The sequence below is a fragment of the Narcine bancroftii genome, chromosome 1 (assembly GCF_036971445.1).
Source record: "Narcine bancroftii isolate sNarBan1 chromosome 1, sNarBan1.hap1, whole genome shotgun sequence".
Classification (NCBI taxonomy): Eukaryota; Metazoa; Chordata; class Chondrichthyes; order Torpediniformes; family Narcinidae; genus Narcine; species Narcine bancroftii.
In genome coordinates this window covers 298,973,698-298,991,921 of record NC_091469.1, presented here as the reverse complement: position 1 = coordinate 298,991,921, position 18,224 = coordinate 298,973,698, and the positions used below count along the sequence as shown (strand labels likewise).

Below are 18,224 nucleotides of genomic sequence, written 5' to 3'. Positions count from 1 at the left end.
TGCGATTTCCTGTCATTTTCTAAGTCCACTTCAAGCATACAAAACCATGAAGCGTAACATATAATTGAAAATTCATGTTCTGCATTCACACTTGGACTTCTTCCTTGCTGATCTTGGTGCAGGCCTTGAAAAACATGGTGAAAGGTTTCACCGGGAGCTTGCGACCATGGAAAAGAGGGCAACTAGAATCCATCATACTGACCAACTATTGTTTGACACTGACACGAAAAGCATCAGATGTTGAGTACAAATGAAAATCAGTGGCAATATATTTTTAGGTCAGCTGAACTAATACAATGTGTCAGCATCCTTATGTGATTTAACATGCTAAATCCAATAAAAATTAATTTCATGTTGTATGATGCAGCAAATTTGAACTTATCTATGTGTTCATCTTGAAGTTGTCTATCATAATCCTTTATTTTCAGGAAGCAAACCTTTTGAAAAAAAAATGTTGTCCAGTGTATTTATTAATTCTGAACTTATCTATGTGTTCATCTTGAAGTTGTCTATCATAATCCTTTATTTTCAGGAAGCAAACCTTTTGAAAAAAAATATTGTCCAGTGTATTTATTAATTCATAAGGTGTGAGGATCAGTGACAAGACCAGCATTTATTGTCTGTTTTAATCTCCCTGAACTGACTGTCAAAGCCACCTCAGAGTGTGCTTAAGAGTTAATCATATTATTGTGGGCCTCTAGTCATGAATAATCTATTTTCAAGTACTGTAAAGACAATAGAGTTCTTCCTTTAAAGGGTATTAGTGATCCAGGTGTATAAGTTATCCAACCAACTTGAAAAAACCCTCTCTTTTAAAGACACAAGAAAGTGTTCTTTCCTCATTTTTTTTTTAAGCTTTAAAAATATTTTGTAATTAAAATTTTACCACTGCAATGACTCTAATCTTAGAAATCAGAGTTTCATGATCATTCAATGTTTTGGACTCTTTTGGCATTCAAAAGCTTTAAAGGATGATACAGGCAAAAGATCTTCATTCACAATGTAGGAGATCACGTAGATTTGCACCTATGGAAGGCATACCAAGTGAATGATCTGATCAGTAAAAATAATACCAGGCTATTAAAAATTAATTTCCTCCATTTTCCAATCAATTGGGAGCATTAGTCTGTCCCCCCCCCCCCCCCCGCTATAAAAGCCCTTCCAACCCCCAAAAAAACTCGAGATTGAAGAGGTAGCTCAGGTTTGCTAAGGATTCTGAAGTACATTAGGTTGTAGATTTGTCTTTTATTGCCTGGTACAAAACACAACAGCAACTTGACCATTGAAACTACATATGCTTTCAGAAAGTAGTGCCGCTGTATGGTGCACTTTGGACTCTCCATGCTCAGTAATTTGACATGTGAGAATCTGAATTTTAGCTCAATTTGTCAGAAAGTCCGCATTTCAACTGCATCCTTGGGGCAGGATAGAATACCAATTGGGCCCAAGAATTTTGGCCTTTTCTCCCAATTCCAAACCTCAGAATGATTCTCTTCCCCCCCCCCAGTTATTCTCAACAAACACAAATGATGGTTCCATGTTTTGCAAGACTTCCACACGTTTATTACTAATACACAATAGAGGCAATATGTATAACGTTTTCAGTTAATGAAGTTCAGATGACTTTTCCCCAGGCCCTTGTGGTCTCCCAGCTTTATTTGTATGGATGGCATATGTACGCTCCGGTCCATCCGTGGTCCTTTTCGTGCATGTCTGGTTTTAAAACAATTAAAAGAAAACAAATGGCCAACAACCCGCTTTCATACTGGAATGGTGCACTATACAGCAAGAGTTAAACTTGTTCATTTAAATCCCAAGGGAATAAAAAAAACTAGTAAAGATTGACGACAGCACCTTGTCTTTTTAATTCCAACGCTATCGGTAGAAGGTAAAGCAGTCAACAAAGATAATACTAATAAGGAATATAACCATGTACTGGCTAATGTAAACGGAATGTATCTTGGACTTTTCAATGGACAGATTCGTATCGAACAACGGAAGCAGCATGCATTTTTTTTACTTTCGTTTCATATCTTGGCAACGTCACTCAACAAACCACGATATTCTGAGGAATGTAACACAGGCTTATTGTTTGGTTGTGCGCAAAATGATGGCTTCTCTTCCCTCCCTCCCCTCTTCACGGGCCATGGATATGTTCAATAAATAGACCGTAAAACCACTTTTTACTGTATAAACTTCATTTATACATGCAGTCCATAAAATTTTCTGTATCATTTCGACTGAATAATTTACCCTGTATGTAATATATACAAATAGATTACTTCTCAATAAAATCTATATACACCCAATTACTATCTTCCCCTCTTAAAGGTTAATGTACATACACACGACGTGTCTATCCTTATAAATCTCCACCCAATTTTCTTCCTACTATCCATGGTGAGAGCTCGCACGAAAGATTGGCTGGTTCTGCATTGGGAATTCCAATGCTTCTTGTCTATCCCTCTGCAGCCTTCGTTGGTGAAACCCTTGGGGTTGCATTTGGTCTCGTAAAAGTACTGCTTGAGTTGGCCGTTCTGGACGAGGATCTTCTCCAGGACGCTGACTGTCTGGCCCGACATGTCAACGGCTGTCTTTTTCTTGTCGGCCGTCACCCACTGACTAATACTGTCACAGACGCTGAGCTCGCCCCGTCTGCCCGGATCTGAGTGGCGCCTGACCCTCGCTGACATGTTGGCCGCCTCCAAGTAGTTCCTGTACTCTTCCATCAGAAAGAGCAGAGGGGGCTCCAAAGGCACTTGGCCGCTCAGCATCACCCGGGACGAGTACAAATCCACCTCCTTGCCACCTCCACCGTCGTTCGGCTGGGGCTCGGGCTCCACCTCCAAGAGTTCTTCCAGCACGTGTTCTACCGTGTTGGCCAATAGCCCTAGTCCACGGGGAGAGGCGCCCTCTTCCCTTCCTCTGCCAGCCAGATCGCCCAGTGTCCCGGGATAGAGCGGGGCGCCGTGACCTCGGCCTCCAGCTTCTTTCATTGGGGCAGCTTTCAGGCAACCGAAGGATGAGATAACCATAGTAAGGAACAGGATGGTCATTACTCCCCTCACCTGACGGGACTGTAGGAAAGACAAGAAGAAAGGGGGGGGGGGGGGAAAGTTATTCACCAAATTATGCAACCATCGAGACTTTCAGAAATTGCACAATATTGATCCTACAGGAGCAAAGCAACGAGATTCCAGCGCTCGTCACAGAATATTATCGTTAATCAAAAGTAATTCGATCCTTAACTGTGAGCTGAGATTGTCTCTAACGTATCAGGCCACATATGGCTGTAACCAGGAAAAATGGTTCTAACTTAAAAAAAAGAAAATACATAGTACGAATTCCAGGAACGAACTCTTCCTGATGGGATATTTGTATCAGATACAGTCACGGTTACCGAATCAATTTATTAATCATACAAATTATAGATACCAAGGAAATAGTGAACTAATTAATGCCATTATCTATGGTGTCTAGGCCTATTTAATAACCGCGGTTATGCTTCATTGAACTCAAATTAGACATGCTCAGTTATTTTGTCAACAAGTAAAACATTTTTTTTTCAAAAAGAAACTCTAATATTTTGAGTAACGCCACGTTAACCCATTTTACAATCCGCGGCACAGCACAGAACACGGAACAGATATTGTCGAACAGTTAACACATTTTGCTAAGTTACACACAAACACTTTAGAAAAAAAACCCAGAAAAGATTAATTCCATTAAACTTACACGTGTTAGAAGTTAAAGGGAAAACACGGAAGTCTGCAGACACCGTGGTTGAAGTAAAAACAATACCGAAGAAACTTAGCTGGTCAAACAGTGTCCTTTTCGTAGAAAAGATAGACATATAACCCACGTTTTTTCATACCTTGATGAAGGGCTCAAGTCTGAAATGTTGGTTATGTATCTTTGCTACATAAAGTACACTGACCAGCTGAATTTTTCCTGCGTTTTGTTTTTACGTGTTGTAAGTTGCTGCGTTTCCAAAGAATTGTTCCTTTTAACGGGTCCAATTATTTGAGGCCGAATGAAGCAACCCCTTGTATAAAAAAAGTAGCACTTCCTACACAGACTCCGCAGTCCCTTCTGCAACATTTTAATTATAATTCTACCTGCTTATTGTAAGTTTACACGTTTATACCCAAGCAACGTTGCATCTACTGAACTTTATTGAGAAAAGTCAAAACAAAAAACACCCTCAGAATTGAAAATCAGATCCAAAGTTCTCACGGAAAGTGCAACTATGGGTACCATTGAGATTTTTTTTGACTCAGAAAATGACCGAGACAAAATCATACAGTACAAGTGGCCCAGGTCTCACAATCTGCAATAGCTTTTCAATTTGAACAACCTGTTATTTGTCCTTTCTTTTACAACAAAATATTAGATGTCCTGGAGCCACGAAACAGTTAATTAGCAAAGGAAATGCTACAGAAAATTTAAAAGGCCAAGATCTGAGCCGTAATGGCAACTTTAATATATTTCTAGAAGCAATAATCCCATGAGACCATATTCAATCTGTGATGGGGGCTGGTAATTGGAAAAAGAGGGTAAGCGGGCGAAGAGTGAGAGGGGCTGGATAGTGTATATTAATCATGAGTCCATTCTCTGTTGGAATAACTAGTGCCAAGATTCAGGATAAGTACAGGAACTAGTTCACTAGAGGCCTGGTAATGGAAACCCTATCAAGTTCTTAGACCCCTCCCTGCATCTTCAAGCCAAACATCGCAAGGTTAGTCATGATCGAAAAGAAAGATTCGTCTGATTTTAACACAATTATACATTAACAGGTTTGCGATTGATCCGTCGCAGACTATGATATCGGCGAGACAAAACGCGATTATAACAAAAATAATGCCTTGCCGTAGAAAATATCTTGCATGTAGATTTACAGCGCCATGTTTCTTTACACCAAAAACATCTGTTACTGAATTATAACCAGTCAATAAAAACGCCACAGCAAATTATTGGAATGGACATGACTTCATTTATTCCAAGTACAGTATTTTTCAAAAGACCGCAAACTCTCGGCATAATTTGCACAGTGATCATTAACGCATGCGACCAGAATGTTTCACATTGAAATGCTTTCAACAGAACTCGAACACCAATTGCAACAACGTCTTGCTTTTAAAGAACAGTGTTCCGATAATGGCAATGCCGGTTGATTCCAAGGGATTCTATTTTAAATCAGCCGGCCGTGTCTCGATGCGGAAACCACCACGTTGCTCAGCGAGTCAGAAAAGTGTCTCCCAGTGCAGACCCCCTCAGTGCCTTTTCGCAAACACCTTGACTGTGTTTGCAGCCTGTTGTCATTCATTTGGATAGGCAACCTCCTGAAGTTAAGCACGCTAAAGCCATCGTTTGTTAAATCCCGATGCCATGAACTCATGCACGTCGAACAGGGCTGTTCAGCTCGCTCCCATCACTTCAGGCGCTTGATGACCAACGTCCCATTTTTTTTTTGATGTTCAAATTCCTCCATGCCCACCATCGTCGTCTTCTCTAGAACCTTCTCTACTTGTGCAAGAGCTCAGCGACGCCCCTTTCCTGCGCTCAGTGCACTTCGCAGTCGAGAAACGGAGAGGCAGCATCTTCCTTCATATCTCCGCCTCGCCTTTCTTCTGTTAACCAACTGGTACTGGCCAACTTGTGAGCCATGCCTCCTTGCTCCTGTGTTAATGTTTCTTTGACTTGCTTCTTCAAGTTATTTGTGTCCGCTTCTAAATATAGTCGTCTATATTCTGTATATGTGTGTGTACACACTCTTATCTAGAAAGGAGTTGCGATTTCATGAATGGAGCATAGTGGGCGGATATTGTCCGGGCAGAGAGCAGATAATAAGTCTGCCGCAGAAGAATCCCTTTAGCAGGTATGGCGCTTCCGAGACGTGGTCCCCAATCCCTCATCATCACTGTTTTCCCTTCATCCTCTCACCCACTGATTATTATTGGAAGGCCATCATGCAACGCACAGTCGGTGCCCTGAACTCTTCTTCGGAGGCATCGTGCACCAGGCGTTCCATTTAAACAGCAGAACTCATCAGAGGAACGACCGCCACAAGGGGAAACACCAGTAGAGTAATCACCGAACAAAACACAACTAGCTAGCGCCTGGAATTAAACATGTATCTTCCATCAATTCATGAAAATCGAACAGTACACGAACAGGCTCTTCGGCCCATGAGGTCTGCGTCCAAATTAAACTAAAACTTTGCCCATGATAAAGATTCCTTTATGCTTTGCATATTCACGTGTTCCCACTATTTCTGGCAGTCCCTTCCTACTCTCCGAAAAAAAATAACCTCCCTCCCCCCCCCACCGTCAACGTGTGTCCTCTAGTGTTTAACATTTTTATACAGGGGATTTTGACTGCCTATCCTCTCAAAATTTTATAAACTTCTATCCGGTCTCCCTCCCCTCATTCATGCACATGATCTTTATACAGAACGAACATTGAGGAGGAGCAAATATAGATACACTTCAGAAGGCACGATTAACATTTCAGATGATGGATGCTGTCGATTCAGCCGCAGATCTGGAATTGCGTCACTGTCGCCTGTGTTTCTAAATTTAAAACTACTCCGCCTCATCGGCCTCCTTTAAGAACTCGGGGTGACGGAGTTACGGATAGGTTATGGAAGTGCCTAAAGCAGACCTCACACGCGAATGTCGGGCCCCACTGTTGACATGCAACATTTTGTTGACGCCCCCCCCCCTCCCCCTTTAATCAAAACCCATCCAAGAGTTTCTCCACAAAATGAACCTGACACTTGGATCTACCGGCCTTACCCAGGAACTGTGCTGATTTATTATTTCTCATTTGCACCGTTTTGTGTTGCAGAGGTTGTCAACCCTCTTCCAGAAGGACCAAATACAAAACACGGGCAACACTGGGACCAGCGACCTCGTCCCATGCGAAGCCCGAAGAACCCAGCCCCCATCACACGGCAAAGCTCCTAATGCCCACATGATGGCACTGCCGCCTGGCTGATTCTCGACATGAGCCTGCTTGTGGCCGATACACAAATTTCACATTCTTTAATTATCAGGTAACTAAACGTGACTGGATGGGTCAGAATGTTTATTTACAGAGGGAGAGGGAGAGCGGGGTTCAAGGAAGATCGCTGCAATATCCACAGCGTATTCCCTCCACGGTTCCTGGTCGCGAAAGATACCGTCAGGATCCTTTGAAAGAGCAACAGGTCGGATCAAACTCCCAAAACAGGCGCTGAAAAGTTTAGTGAACCGATTTTAGTTTGACCCCACGAGAAAATAAATTGCATTAAAATGAGCGGAATTTTAGCAGTCGTGGGAGGGGGGTCAGGGGACAGAGGCAATATTCCCCTAAATGTGTACGTTCTGCCCGAGAGTTCGTCTCGATGCACAGCCACACTAGACTGATGGCATAACGTTGGCAGCACCCGACCACTCAGCCACGCAGCATCAACCCCAGGGCGAATAAACAATCAACAATCAGTACTGACCTTAACAATCGCCTGAGATACGAAGCACTTGGGCAACAGTTTATTTCCCCCCTCGCCTCCCTTTTCACTTCATCTCCGGGTGGAGAGAGTTTTGTATGGGTAGAACTGCTAAGAGCTAACGATGGAACTCCTAGTTCAAGACGAGAAGCTTTAGTTCACATCTTGCTGGAAAGAGCAGTAACACGTTTGTTCAGGGAGAGGGAGCTTTGTGAGGTTCAGTCGAGTACCCTGTGCTCTGAGTGATCGCTGGCGCGGCCGCGCATCGGGTTTCCTATAAAATCTTTATGAGATCTCCAAGTTATTTGCTGCGAGACTTACCTTGTGTGTGTTCCTGCAGGCAATATGTTTTGGCCATTTGTCAAAGAGGACTCCTTCATATCTCGACATGCGCTTCTATTGACAGCTTTCTGTAACGCCAACAAGATTAAAGCAGCGTGACTTTTGTCATGAAGACCCGACTGCATTGTGTCTGCCCCACACACAGCGCATGATCTGGCATCGCACTTAGACAAACACACTCCAACCGAAGCCGCGGGAACTTTTGAAAGAACTGGCCGATTTTGCCCAACTCGGGAGTTTTAAATTAATTTGAATACGAAACTGCTCATAAGAAGCGTCCCGGCACGTGCGCTCTACTCTGGCTCCAGCCTTGTATTTAAATAGTTCTTCAGACTAATTTGATTTAGTCAATTGCGCGAGGTCCACAAGTTCAACAACATTTAAATGTTCCCCTGTCTCTTGAATTGCATTTAGACTAAATGCACTTGAACTACATCGGATACAATGACCCCTGGTAGTTGTCGTATTTAGAATTCAATCAAGTTAATAACTGCATGTCTTATTAATGAAGGCCGATGATAGATTTACAGTTGCCCTTTGCAAAAGTCCCCTGAACTCTATCGTGCTCAACCAGCTCTCTAAGTACGTTGTAATCTCCATTCACACAATTTTAAAAAAAACTGCTCAAAAACCCACCGTTTAATGTCAGGTTGTGAAAAAGCATCAACAGACTTTCATTTGGAAATTGTTCGCACTCTCCTGCCTTTTGGTTCTTTCAGCTGAAACGACTTCTCCTTTCTGCGGATGGTAAATTATTGATGGCGGAAACTACATGGTCGATGGACGTGGAGTAATACCATACTCATACACCACTTCCATTTGATATTCCGATGGCGAGGTCGCGTCGCTTGTGCACCGAATATACATTCTAATCAACCGGAGCACACTGAGACCCGTCGACTTCTTTTACTTCAAACGGGGGTGGGAATCCCTCGATATGCTAAATAGAGCTGGTGACGTGATCATCGCAGTTCACGTGATTCTTGTTAAAAACCTCAAAATATTGAATAACCGGCATTACTCTCCGATGTTTAATACACAGCGCACATGATGTTGGAAGAGTCATTTATTTCAGTTGACTCATGTTTAAACGGTGAAACCAGCACACAATCTGGCGTAAATACTTTATTTCTCGTGAACACATTGCAAAGTAATAAATTGCACTTCTACGTTAAATCCGCCCTAAAAAAAAAATCTGGGTATCTATTTTTTTTCGCACCTCTTAAAACAGATCGCCTTGCAGTTTCAGGATTTATCATTGTCTGAAGAACAATGTAAAATTAATTAGCTAGCTAAACGTTTAGTTCGGGATTCCACACGCAGCTCCTCCTCTCCCCGCCCCTTTCTCTCCATGTCCCTTTAATTTCATTTACCTCCCTGTGTGTTTCTTCTACAGTAGAGCAATTCGGTTAATGTAATCAATGACGTTAGATTTTGAAGTTTGTCGGGAGGAGGGGGGGGGGGGGTGGGTGAGGAGGGGAGGGGACAGGTGAACTCCAAGTCTTCGCTTACCCCAAGTGATGATCAATTAATTGAGACACTTCGATATCTGCTCCTGCAACCACATGCAAAGGTGATTGCAATGTTAGCGGTATGGGCAATTCAATCATCCCATCGATATTCCATAAACGTTGTTACAGATTTAAGATTTGACATCATCATACTTTTACAACTCGGGTTTAGATGTTCACCATGAAGTTGCGATTCGGCCCTTTCTTCTGCAGCCCCATTGCCAATCCTTCAGCATGATGTTCTTTAACAAAGCAACTGCACGATCTATCTTTCTTTCTATGTATGTATGTATGTATCGGTCTATCAGTCTGTCTGTGTGAACTGCTGAAAGACAGACTTGTATGTGCTTATTGCCTTTCTTTGTTAATGTGTTATGAATCTAAGTGCTATAAAGTTGCAATGCATGAGTTTTTGTTTGTAACAAAGTATTTGCCGCAAAGGATGACACTAAACCAAAATGCCAGGTTGCGGTTACCTGATTTGAACTAAAGTTGGCTTACTGTTCAAGTAAGCGGACTATCTTCGAACTAGATTTTAAATAGCCCATGAAATTAATTTAAATTCCTTCTTGTAAAATAAAATCACTTGCCCTCGCCCAAGATCCCTTTTCAACAGAGTGACGAAGAGCTTGTGGCAGAATCGTGGATGAGCAGATCAATACCCATCAATACACCTACGTGAATATTACGTGAGGCACATGTTGCAAAAAAAAACCCTACATAAATTATAAAACCAGGGCACAACAAACTTCCAAAACAAAACAAATCATCAAATGAAGCTCAGATATGAGTGGGTGGACATCACTTTAGTTCGAGTCCAGTTGTTTTTGAACTGCGCCCTGACCTGGCAAGTTCTCAGCCAGCAAACACCCACATTTTTGCTTAATTGTTGCCCAGGAAGCTTATCTCTGGCAACTAAAATCCGCCTTGGCAGCATTTCAATGAACAGGGGTTAGTACTTTAAAACCCATAAGCTTTTCAATAAATTCTCGACCCACTGGTCTTTTCAATCCCTTTCGTGCAGTATTTATTTGTGGATAGTTCCACTATAGACACGATTTCCCAATGCACCTCACTCGACGATAATGTTTTTTTTTCCCAGATCAGTATTTAAACTTTAACAGTAGCCCAAGATCTTATTAAGACATAATATTTGGCACTGTGGCTGAATTCTAATTACTTTGGATCAGAGAACATTCTCTGAAATCGGCGAATCAATAGATAAGGTCTCATGTTACGAGTGCTCCCTGGGATGGGCCATCTGATCTATCTACCCAACTCGCAGTACTGTTGTTTCTGCGCGGAAGGAAAGGTGGTGAAGGTTGCATGCACAAGAGAAGCAAAACTTTTGAGCAGTTGGCGGAGTCAACCGCATCAAAACTTTCCGCCTGGTTTGGCTGCCACACTCCATGCGATTAAGGGTCGAGTTTATTCACCTGCGTGAAACGAGACGGAATTCTGTCTCCCAGCCAGCACCACACTTAATCGTCACGCTGTCCTCAACGCTATTTCCTTCATTAAACCCTTCTCTGTCACTTAAAGTTACTTGTTTTCTTCGCGTGTTTTTCTGATAGGTCACCTACCTGAAACGTTAACCCCCCCCCCCAACCCCCACCCTTTCTACAGACGTTTCGTGTTTCTAGCCATGTCTTGAATCCCAGTTTGTAAATGACGGGATTCATTCTGTAACCAATGAATTAACCACGTGTCCAGACTTTCCCTTTGTCTATATGTATATTTGCACTCTGGACGTTTGTTTTGCACCTGTTCCAATGTTGTCAGGGGTCTGGGCAGATAGACCTAGTCAAGAGACGAGCACAGCCTCTTTGAGATCTATACCCCAGGGAGAACAAACGATCGATTCATGCCTTTCCTGCTTTCCGCGCCGCTGCCTGCTCTACAGGCTTTGTCCGGCTTGAGGATACCGACAATCCGCAGCAGATCAAGCCAGGATGATCTCGCGAAAGACCGAGTATCGGCTTCTGCAAGGAGGGACGTCAGGTTGCCACGGCAACCGCCGCCCAATGAGAAACCCTCCCATTGAAAGCGGCAGTAGGGGAATACTATCATCTGCACTGAATGAAAGGGCAGATCCTGACGTTGAGGGGAGAAGTGTACACAAGATGCAAATCACTTTGTATTTCTGCCGGGGAGTGATAAATACACTTGCAGTTTAACTCTACCTAGAGTTAACCTCCTGGGGAGAAAGCTCTCACACTAACTGGATGACCCCCCACCCTTTTCCTCTCCCTGCGCTTCGTTTCTGGGAACGATCCAAAGATCACGGAGAGGGATGCCCGCGTCTCCCTTCGGCCAGTCCTACGAGGCTTACACCATTCCCCCACCTCCCCCCTCCTCCCGCTCCACTGACCGGCAAACAGCTCTCGCTGCTTTCTGGAAGGCATCCTCTGGAGACGCGACATTGCGGGGGTGCTCGCAAATTATAGTGACACTCAAGACCCCACCATGCTTATCCCGTTTCTTGGCTTAAAACGTGTGGTCAAGCCCAATGCCATCGCAAGGGATCCCTCCTTGTCGGATTGTTCAGAAAGGGAGAGAGGGTCAGTGGCTGAAGAATTGTCTGAATGGGGAGCTCTGATTACTCTCAAGAATATCAAAACATTACTTTGCGAAAGATGAACAGTTCACAATGATTGGACTCCGTTCCAATTATGCGATTCCCGCTTCACAATCACACCGACATGAAACGTTCGGAAACAAGTCATTCTTTCAAACAGCATCATTGCTATTTTCAGCCGGTTTGCCACCCCCAGAGCAAGTGAGCCCGGATTGCAAAACGACCACGGCTTGTGCGCGGCAACTGCGGAGAACCTCTCCAGGCGGGAACCCCTATGGTGGGATGAGAAGATGCTTGTGGACCTTGGCGTCAGGAAAGCGCAGGGCATTGGCTTGGGAGCTTGGTGCTCAGAAGAGCGCCGTCTGCCGAAGCGACTTTCTCTGGCGTGACGTCGCTTTGCGCGTTCTGTTCCTCCAGATCGCACAACGCGCCAGAGCCTCAGCATCGACTTCAGCTTTGGATGCCCAACTCTGGGGGCCGAGCGCTGAAACCTCACGGTTATTGTTCGTCACACCCCAGTTAAGAGGCAGGGGACGCGCGGACAACGACGGGAAGAGAAAGAACACTTTCGGTGACAGAAACCCAGAGCTCACAACCAAGCAGGGTTATTCTTGGCAACGAGAAGGCTGTTATTTGTGGTCTTTCTGTCCAAAATGAACCAATTCGCAACGCGTCTATAGTGAAGCAACACCAGGGCTCATTGACGCGGTTCAGAGGAACCAATTGCTGCTTAATGCGGATATCAGGTCGAATAGAGTAACCCAGATTGGAAGTCAGTTCAACATAGTAGATCGGCATACTTACTCTTCTGTGATCCAACAGCACAAACTTAGGACATCCTAATCAACCTGTCCATTTCTGAAAGTTACATTCTAGTGACCTTGCCTTTCTATGTTGCTGCCCCGAAGATTCCCACGCATCGGCAAGAACTTCACCAAGCTCTAAGTAGCGACTCCACTCCAGCTGGCGACGATGAGATGTGACTGAGCTCCGTATGCTGTCTCGTAGTAACCGTATCAGCTTTTTACAGATTTTTGATTTAAATCTCTCCTTTTTTATATATATGGCAATTACCATTTGATGACGTTTTCAGTCTAAGGCACCAACTCGCTGTCCTCGGTGCTGATACATACCTCACAGTATCGCATCGAGGACCATTGAGGAGCGACTTGCTCTCCCCTTTCCCTCCTCCCCTAATAAAACCTATCTTTTGATTGCGTGCGAGTTGGTATTGCTTTAGTATATTACTTGCCCACGCGATGTCACGTGAATGCTGCTTTGACAAAACCTATCTTATAATAATCACATGTCGCCCTTTTTGCGGGAAAGTGTGCCTTGCCCCGATTGCACTTCAACATAAATCTACACAAAGCACTAATCAATTCAATTCGATTCTGTCTCTGGTTACAAACAAAATCTCATCAATAGAACGTGGCTGGTGTTCATTCAAAAGCGGCATCTTTATTCAACTTGGGGGTTCGGTTTCTCCATTCCCCCCCCCCCCCTCAAAGAAATCTGCCCAAAATCTTCACAACCATCGCGTAGCCTCTCTAGATCAATCATATTATTAAATTACCCCCCCCCCCCTCACCGTACTCCCACCCCCACACCATCTCCTCCAGTAATTTACTTACCATTGTTTGTTAGTGCCCAGGATAGCGAGGTGTCTTAAAATCCAGTCTCTCCAACAGATGCTGGAAGGTAATGTGTCTTGTTTGAAGTCATCATGTGAACTTCTGCTTGCTCAGTGAATCGCCCACCACTTGTGTGACTTATGAATGTAATAACCCTTTGCAATATCCGCAGCTTAAACTCCCAACACCTTAGTAACTAGAAGATAGACGCACACAGAGGTGATTTAAACTTCCACATTTACGCAACACATTCGCTCAGAGATGCGTTTCAGGTCTTACGTGACTCTCATGAATTAAAAAATAATTGTTCTAGGAGATAGCGAGCCATCAGATACTACTAGATCGTGAGTTGGTTAGCAGGGTCGCTTTCAGACACTCTGATCGTGGGTTAAATTGCGCACCTTATTTAAAAAAAAAACTTTTTGGGGGGTCCGTCTTGAAAGTGAAGTATGCCAACTTTCAAACACGTGGTGATCTTAGCTACCTAGAAACATTGGTCTCCGCTTAGAACAGGTAAGAATGCAATTTACTGATACAATTTTTCACACGCCCGTCAAGTGAATTAGTGCATATATCTTGGATTCTACTATCATAGACTTGGATTTGTTTATCAGAGACTTAGATTTTCAGCGCATGTTGCCACAAGCTTAACAACGTCACCCTCTGTATATACGTATCATAACGCGACTCGCTCCTTTGCTACTTGCACAGCGAAAACACCTTCCACCCAAGAAAAGTTTATCACTGGTTGTACCATTAACTTACAAAACCTGCTGCAACTTGCCTATTCATAATGTTTCAGTCTTTACTTTGGCACATTAAAGCCAACGATTAAATAAGAAGTCGTCTCTTTTGCTTCAAATGCATGCTTTTCATTACCCATTTCACTAAGTAGCAATTCTTCCAACTAACCGGCTGAGGAAAGATACTGGCTTATTGCAGACGATCAAACCTGTGGCGTCTCAGCTCTGCGCCTCTCCTTCGATGATTGCTGAAAGAATCAACCCCAACTACCATATAATCCAAGTGACAGATTCCCTACAGATTCCCTACATACAGGATGACGTGAATTTAAAGGTCCATACCATCACTTATTCGCCAACCAACCTGGCACGAAGGAAACGCACTACGTGCTCAGATACATTTAGTTCTAGAATAATCACGTAGTTGAGATCATACTTTGAAACAGTCAAGTTCTTTGCAACACGTTGCATTGGAATTTAAAATATATTTTAACAGCATGCCTGTTTGAGTCTACTTACCAGGGTCAGCCTACTGTACACTGGCAATGTATGTAAGCATGCAAGCATCTAGGCATGGATATAGGTAACTGCGACGGAGACTTCAGTAGACGAAAGCGCAAATGGAGACGTTGCACGGGACTTTGCAAAGTATTCAAATAATGCACATTTATAGATGACGCCCCAGGCTCGGATAGATAGCCATTCAATCCAAGCAGAAGGATAAGTGGTTGAATGGACATATAGAAGGAATAAACAAACGCCTTGATTAATTTATCCACTCGTTCAAAGTTGTTGGCACTTCCAACGCATTGCTCTTAGGTTCGCCATATAATTAAGAGAAACCATAGCGCCAAGCGTAAATAAGCCACCCACTGGGGTTCTTTTTACTCGAGGAAAGTTTGGGAGTAATATTGGTGTGGAGCATTTTTAGATAGGGACCTAAAAGAGGTTATAGGTGACCCTTTAAAATCTCACCGAGATGGATTGAGAATTGATATCCCGTAAAGTTCCTTACATGCAAACATTTCTGGCACAGAGGCAACCTTTCATGCGCACCCATGCTCATTTGGCATTATTCATATGCAAAAAAGCAGGGTCCAGATGTGAGAGGTAATTTCAATAATGGAGGAGAAAGTATGCAAAAAGGTTGACCGAGCGTACTTACAAGTGCCAACACTGGAGGTCACAGACTGACCTGGCAATATAATATGGAGAAAGCTTCTGCAGTTGGGTCGGATATTCATTACTTTGCTTGAACCAAATTAGCAGGAAATTCTCTCACATATTAAGAAACTGACGCATTCTCATTATTTCACGATGTTTGGTTGAACACGAATTTATACCGAGATCCTCTAATGTCAATTCATTTAAAATTACTTTTCAATCTGGCGTGCAGTCAACGTTTGTTTCTGGGTTGAGAGTGTTCACCTGAAGGGATCCCTTCTACTTGTTCCCACATTACAAAATGAATGGCTCTTTCTGGAGTTCACGAAGTAATAAAGTGGCCAGGCAACTCAGACAGGGATCATACAGACTAATTTAAGGCTAATGTTGCAGCTTCCTCGAAGAGATTGCTCAAGTTGCGCATTTGCAATGCGCTCCTATTTCTTATGGGAGAAAATCCGCGGCAAGTTTCCCCCAGAATGGACGTGCCGGGGGATATACTCGGGAAGCGTACAGATAAGTTTATTTGTTCCTTGGTGAATAAAGAGTCACTTCAACAGACACGCCTCTCTCCGACATAACAATGGACGCAAACTTCCAAGTACTTTCTGATCTTGAAGAAAGTAGTTTTTTATGGAATCAACAATCTTACGGTGCACATGAACTTGCAACGTGCATGCTTAGGGTAATTTTGCCAGGATTCGCTTTTGGGGGTAACCTCTGTTACAAGACCAATACGCTTCATGAAATTGCCCCATGATTGAAAGATAATCGAAAGACGCAAGCCTGTTGTGGCAAACTCACGACCGGACATCCCAACTTCACCTCGACTATTTAGATGGCAATCTGATGACTATCTGCCGGCCGAGATTTTACTTACTTTATTCATCAAACCTTACTGACCCAAAAAAAGTGGACGGTTAGGGGTTTGCCTCCATGATTTCCAATTATATGAAGCAAAGATTGTCCCAGGATTCGCGTTAACCAGCTTCGTGGAAGGAAGCCACTAAGTTATCAGGACATTTATTTTTCGGAACTCATTTTCTCATCATCAAAGCACCATAACAGTTTATGGCTAAATTATTTCTTTTGAAATTCACATCCTGTTCTTCACTAACTGAGATGTCAGTCTCCCTCTCCACTGCAAGGAGACAGAGAGGAATCTGTTTCAATGCTGGTGGTATTCCCTGAGATTTAACGCTATTTGGCATTATATTGTCCCCTTTGCAAATAGTGCAACAGGATCTTCTACATCTTATTGGATAGGCTGATTGATGTCCGTTTTTGGAATGATCTAGGGAAAAAAACATGAACTTCCTGCTGCATCACTCTTTCAGCTGGGAATCAAGCATTATTCTGTCTCTGGTCCAAATGATTATTCCCCCTAACAAAACTTGACTGTGAATATCCGCAGCCTGATTAATCATGGTGTCATAGATAAGTTTAGCTTTACATTTTGACAACCTTCCAAGAACAACAAGGAATGGCAAATTGAGGGGGTCTTCTTTGTAGACCTTGGATATTACGGCCAATGCACTAAATTCCACTGTAATTCGGGCTGGTGTGATTGAAGAAGCACAGAGCTGCCCTACCATGGTCTCTATTCAGCTCCTGATAATGAGTAAAGAATTGCTCATCTGTTGTGAGAAGTGCTCATCCAGTTGAACATAAGACCGTCATTATCCTTCAAAATTAATTATTTGGGGCTGTACATAAATGCAAGTTGAGAGACAGTTGCGATTGGTTAAAATGATCGTGTGTTGTGCCAGCATTACCTGGAATTGTAAGTCCCTCTGATTTTCTCCACCCGAGATCACATCAAGAGCAAGTTGTTAAAGAATATTTACGTTGAAAATGGAAGTTGTAGCTTATGATAGCAATGGACAAGTGGCCATATTTGGTGGAAGTCTGCAATGGAAGCAAAATGTGTACGATTTGTCTTCTGCAACAATAGAGCAACAGAGAAAGTCTGGTTTAGAGAAGTAGACTATATCAGTGACCTCCCTAAAGCAAAAATGATAGGTAATCTGTGACACAATACATATATTAGCAACTATAGGATGGAATAATCCTGAGGCCAATAAGTTGTGAGTGAGGATGACATTGACTTCAACAGTGAGAGCAGTGGAGGTTTATATACATGGCCTAGTAAGGTTTTACAAGAGTGAAGAAATGTAGATGAATAACCACTGATCCTCTAGGAAGTGTTTATAAGCACATAAAATAAGTTTGGTAAGGTTCTGGATGGATAAGACTCCAGAATATCTCCCGTGATGTAATCTTCCTTGTTACCTGGGAGATATCTTTTGTATGTCCATAATGTCCATTAACTGGTGTGCCATATCCAGATAAATGGACATTGGAAGGTCATTTTGGTTGCAGGGTGGTGTTTGAAGGTGCCAGCAGAGCTTGGCCTTTATGTCAGTCATGTGCAATCTGCATAGAGAATAAACTGCAGCTGTCTGGCAGCAGATTAGCCCTTTACATTGTGTTTTTAAGGATGAATTAAAACTAGCTCTTTTGTGAGTGAGCCATAACTGTTGATTGTTTGGCTCAATTTGATTGAAGATTGGCTAAATGATGGACATTGGCCTATTTTTGATATTTTGAACTGCATAACACCAGAGAAACAGCAAGTAAACAAGGAAATCTTGCCCAAAATGAGGACCCGGTGCAGCAGCTGCTGCAGAAGCATGCAAATTTGCTTCATTTACAGTGACAACATTCTCAACAATGCAATGCTATTGGTTTTGCTTGGCCCCC

At 43.1% G+C, this 18,224-nt stretch overlaps 1 protein-coding gene across 1 annotated transcript; it reads right to left on the bottom strand.

Moving 5' to 3' along the window:
- Positions 1–2,180: 2,180 nt before the first annotated feature.
- bdnf (brain-derived neurotrophic factor) lies at positions 2,181–3,069 on the bottom strand. Its single transcript, XM_069914716.1, has one exon. The coding sequence runs from the start codon at positions 3,054–3,056 to the stop codon at positions 2,313–2,315; it is 744 nt and encodes a 247-aa protein (XP_069770817.1). The 5' UTR covers positions 3,057–3,069; the 3' UTR covers positions 2,181–2,312.
- Positions 3,070–18,224: the final 15,155 nt, after the last annotated feature.

Excerpts from the sequence above, each read along its gene's own strand:
- bdnf (XM_069914716.1), bottom strand. The coding sequence starts at position 3,056 with ATGACCATCCTGTTCCTTACTATGGTTATCTCATCCTTCGGTTGCCTG.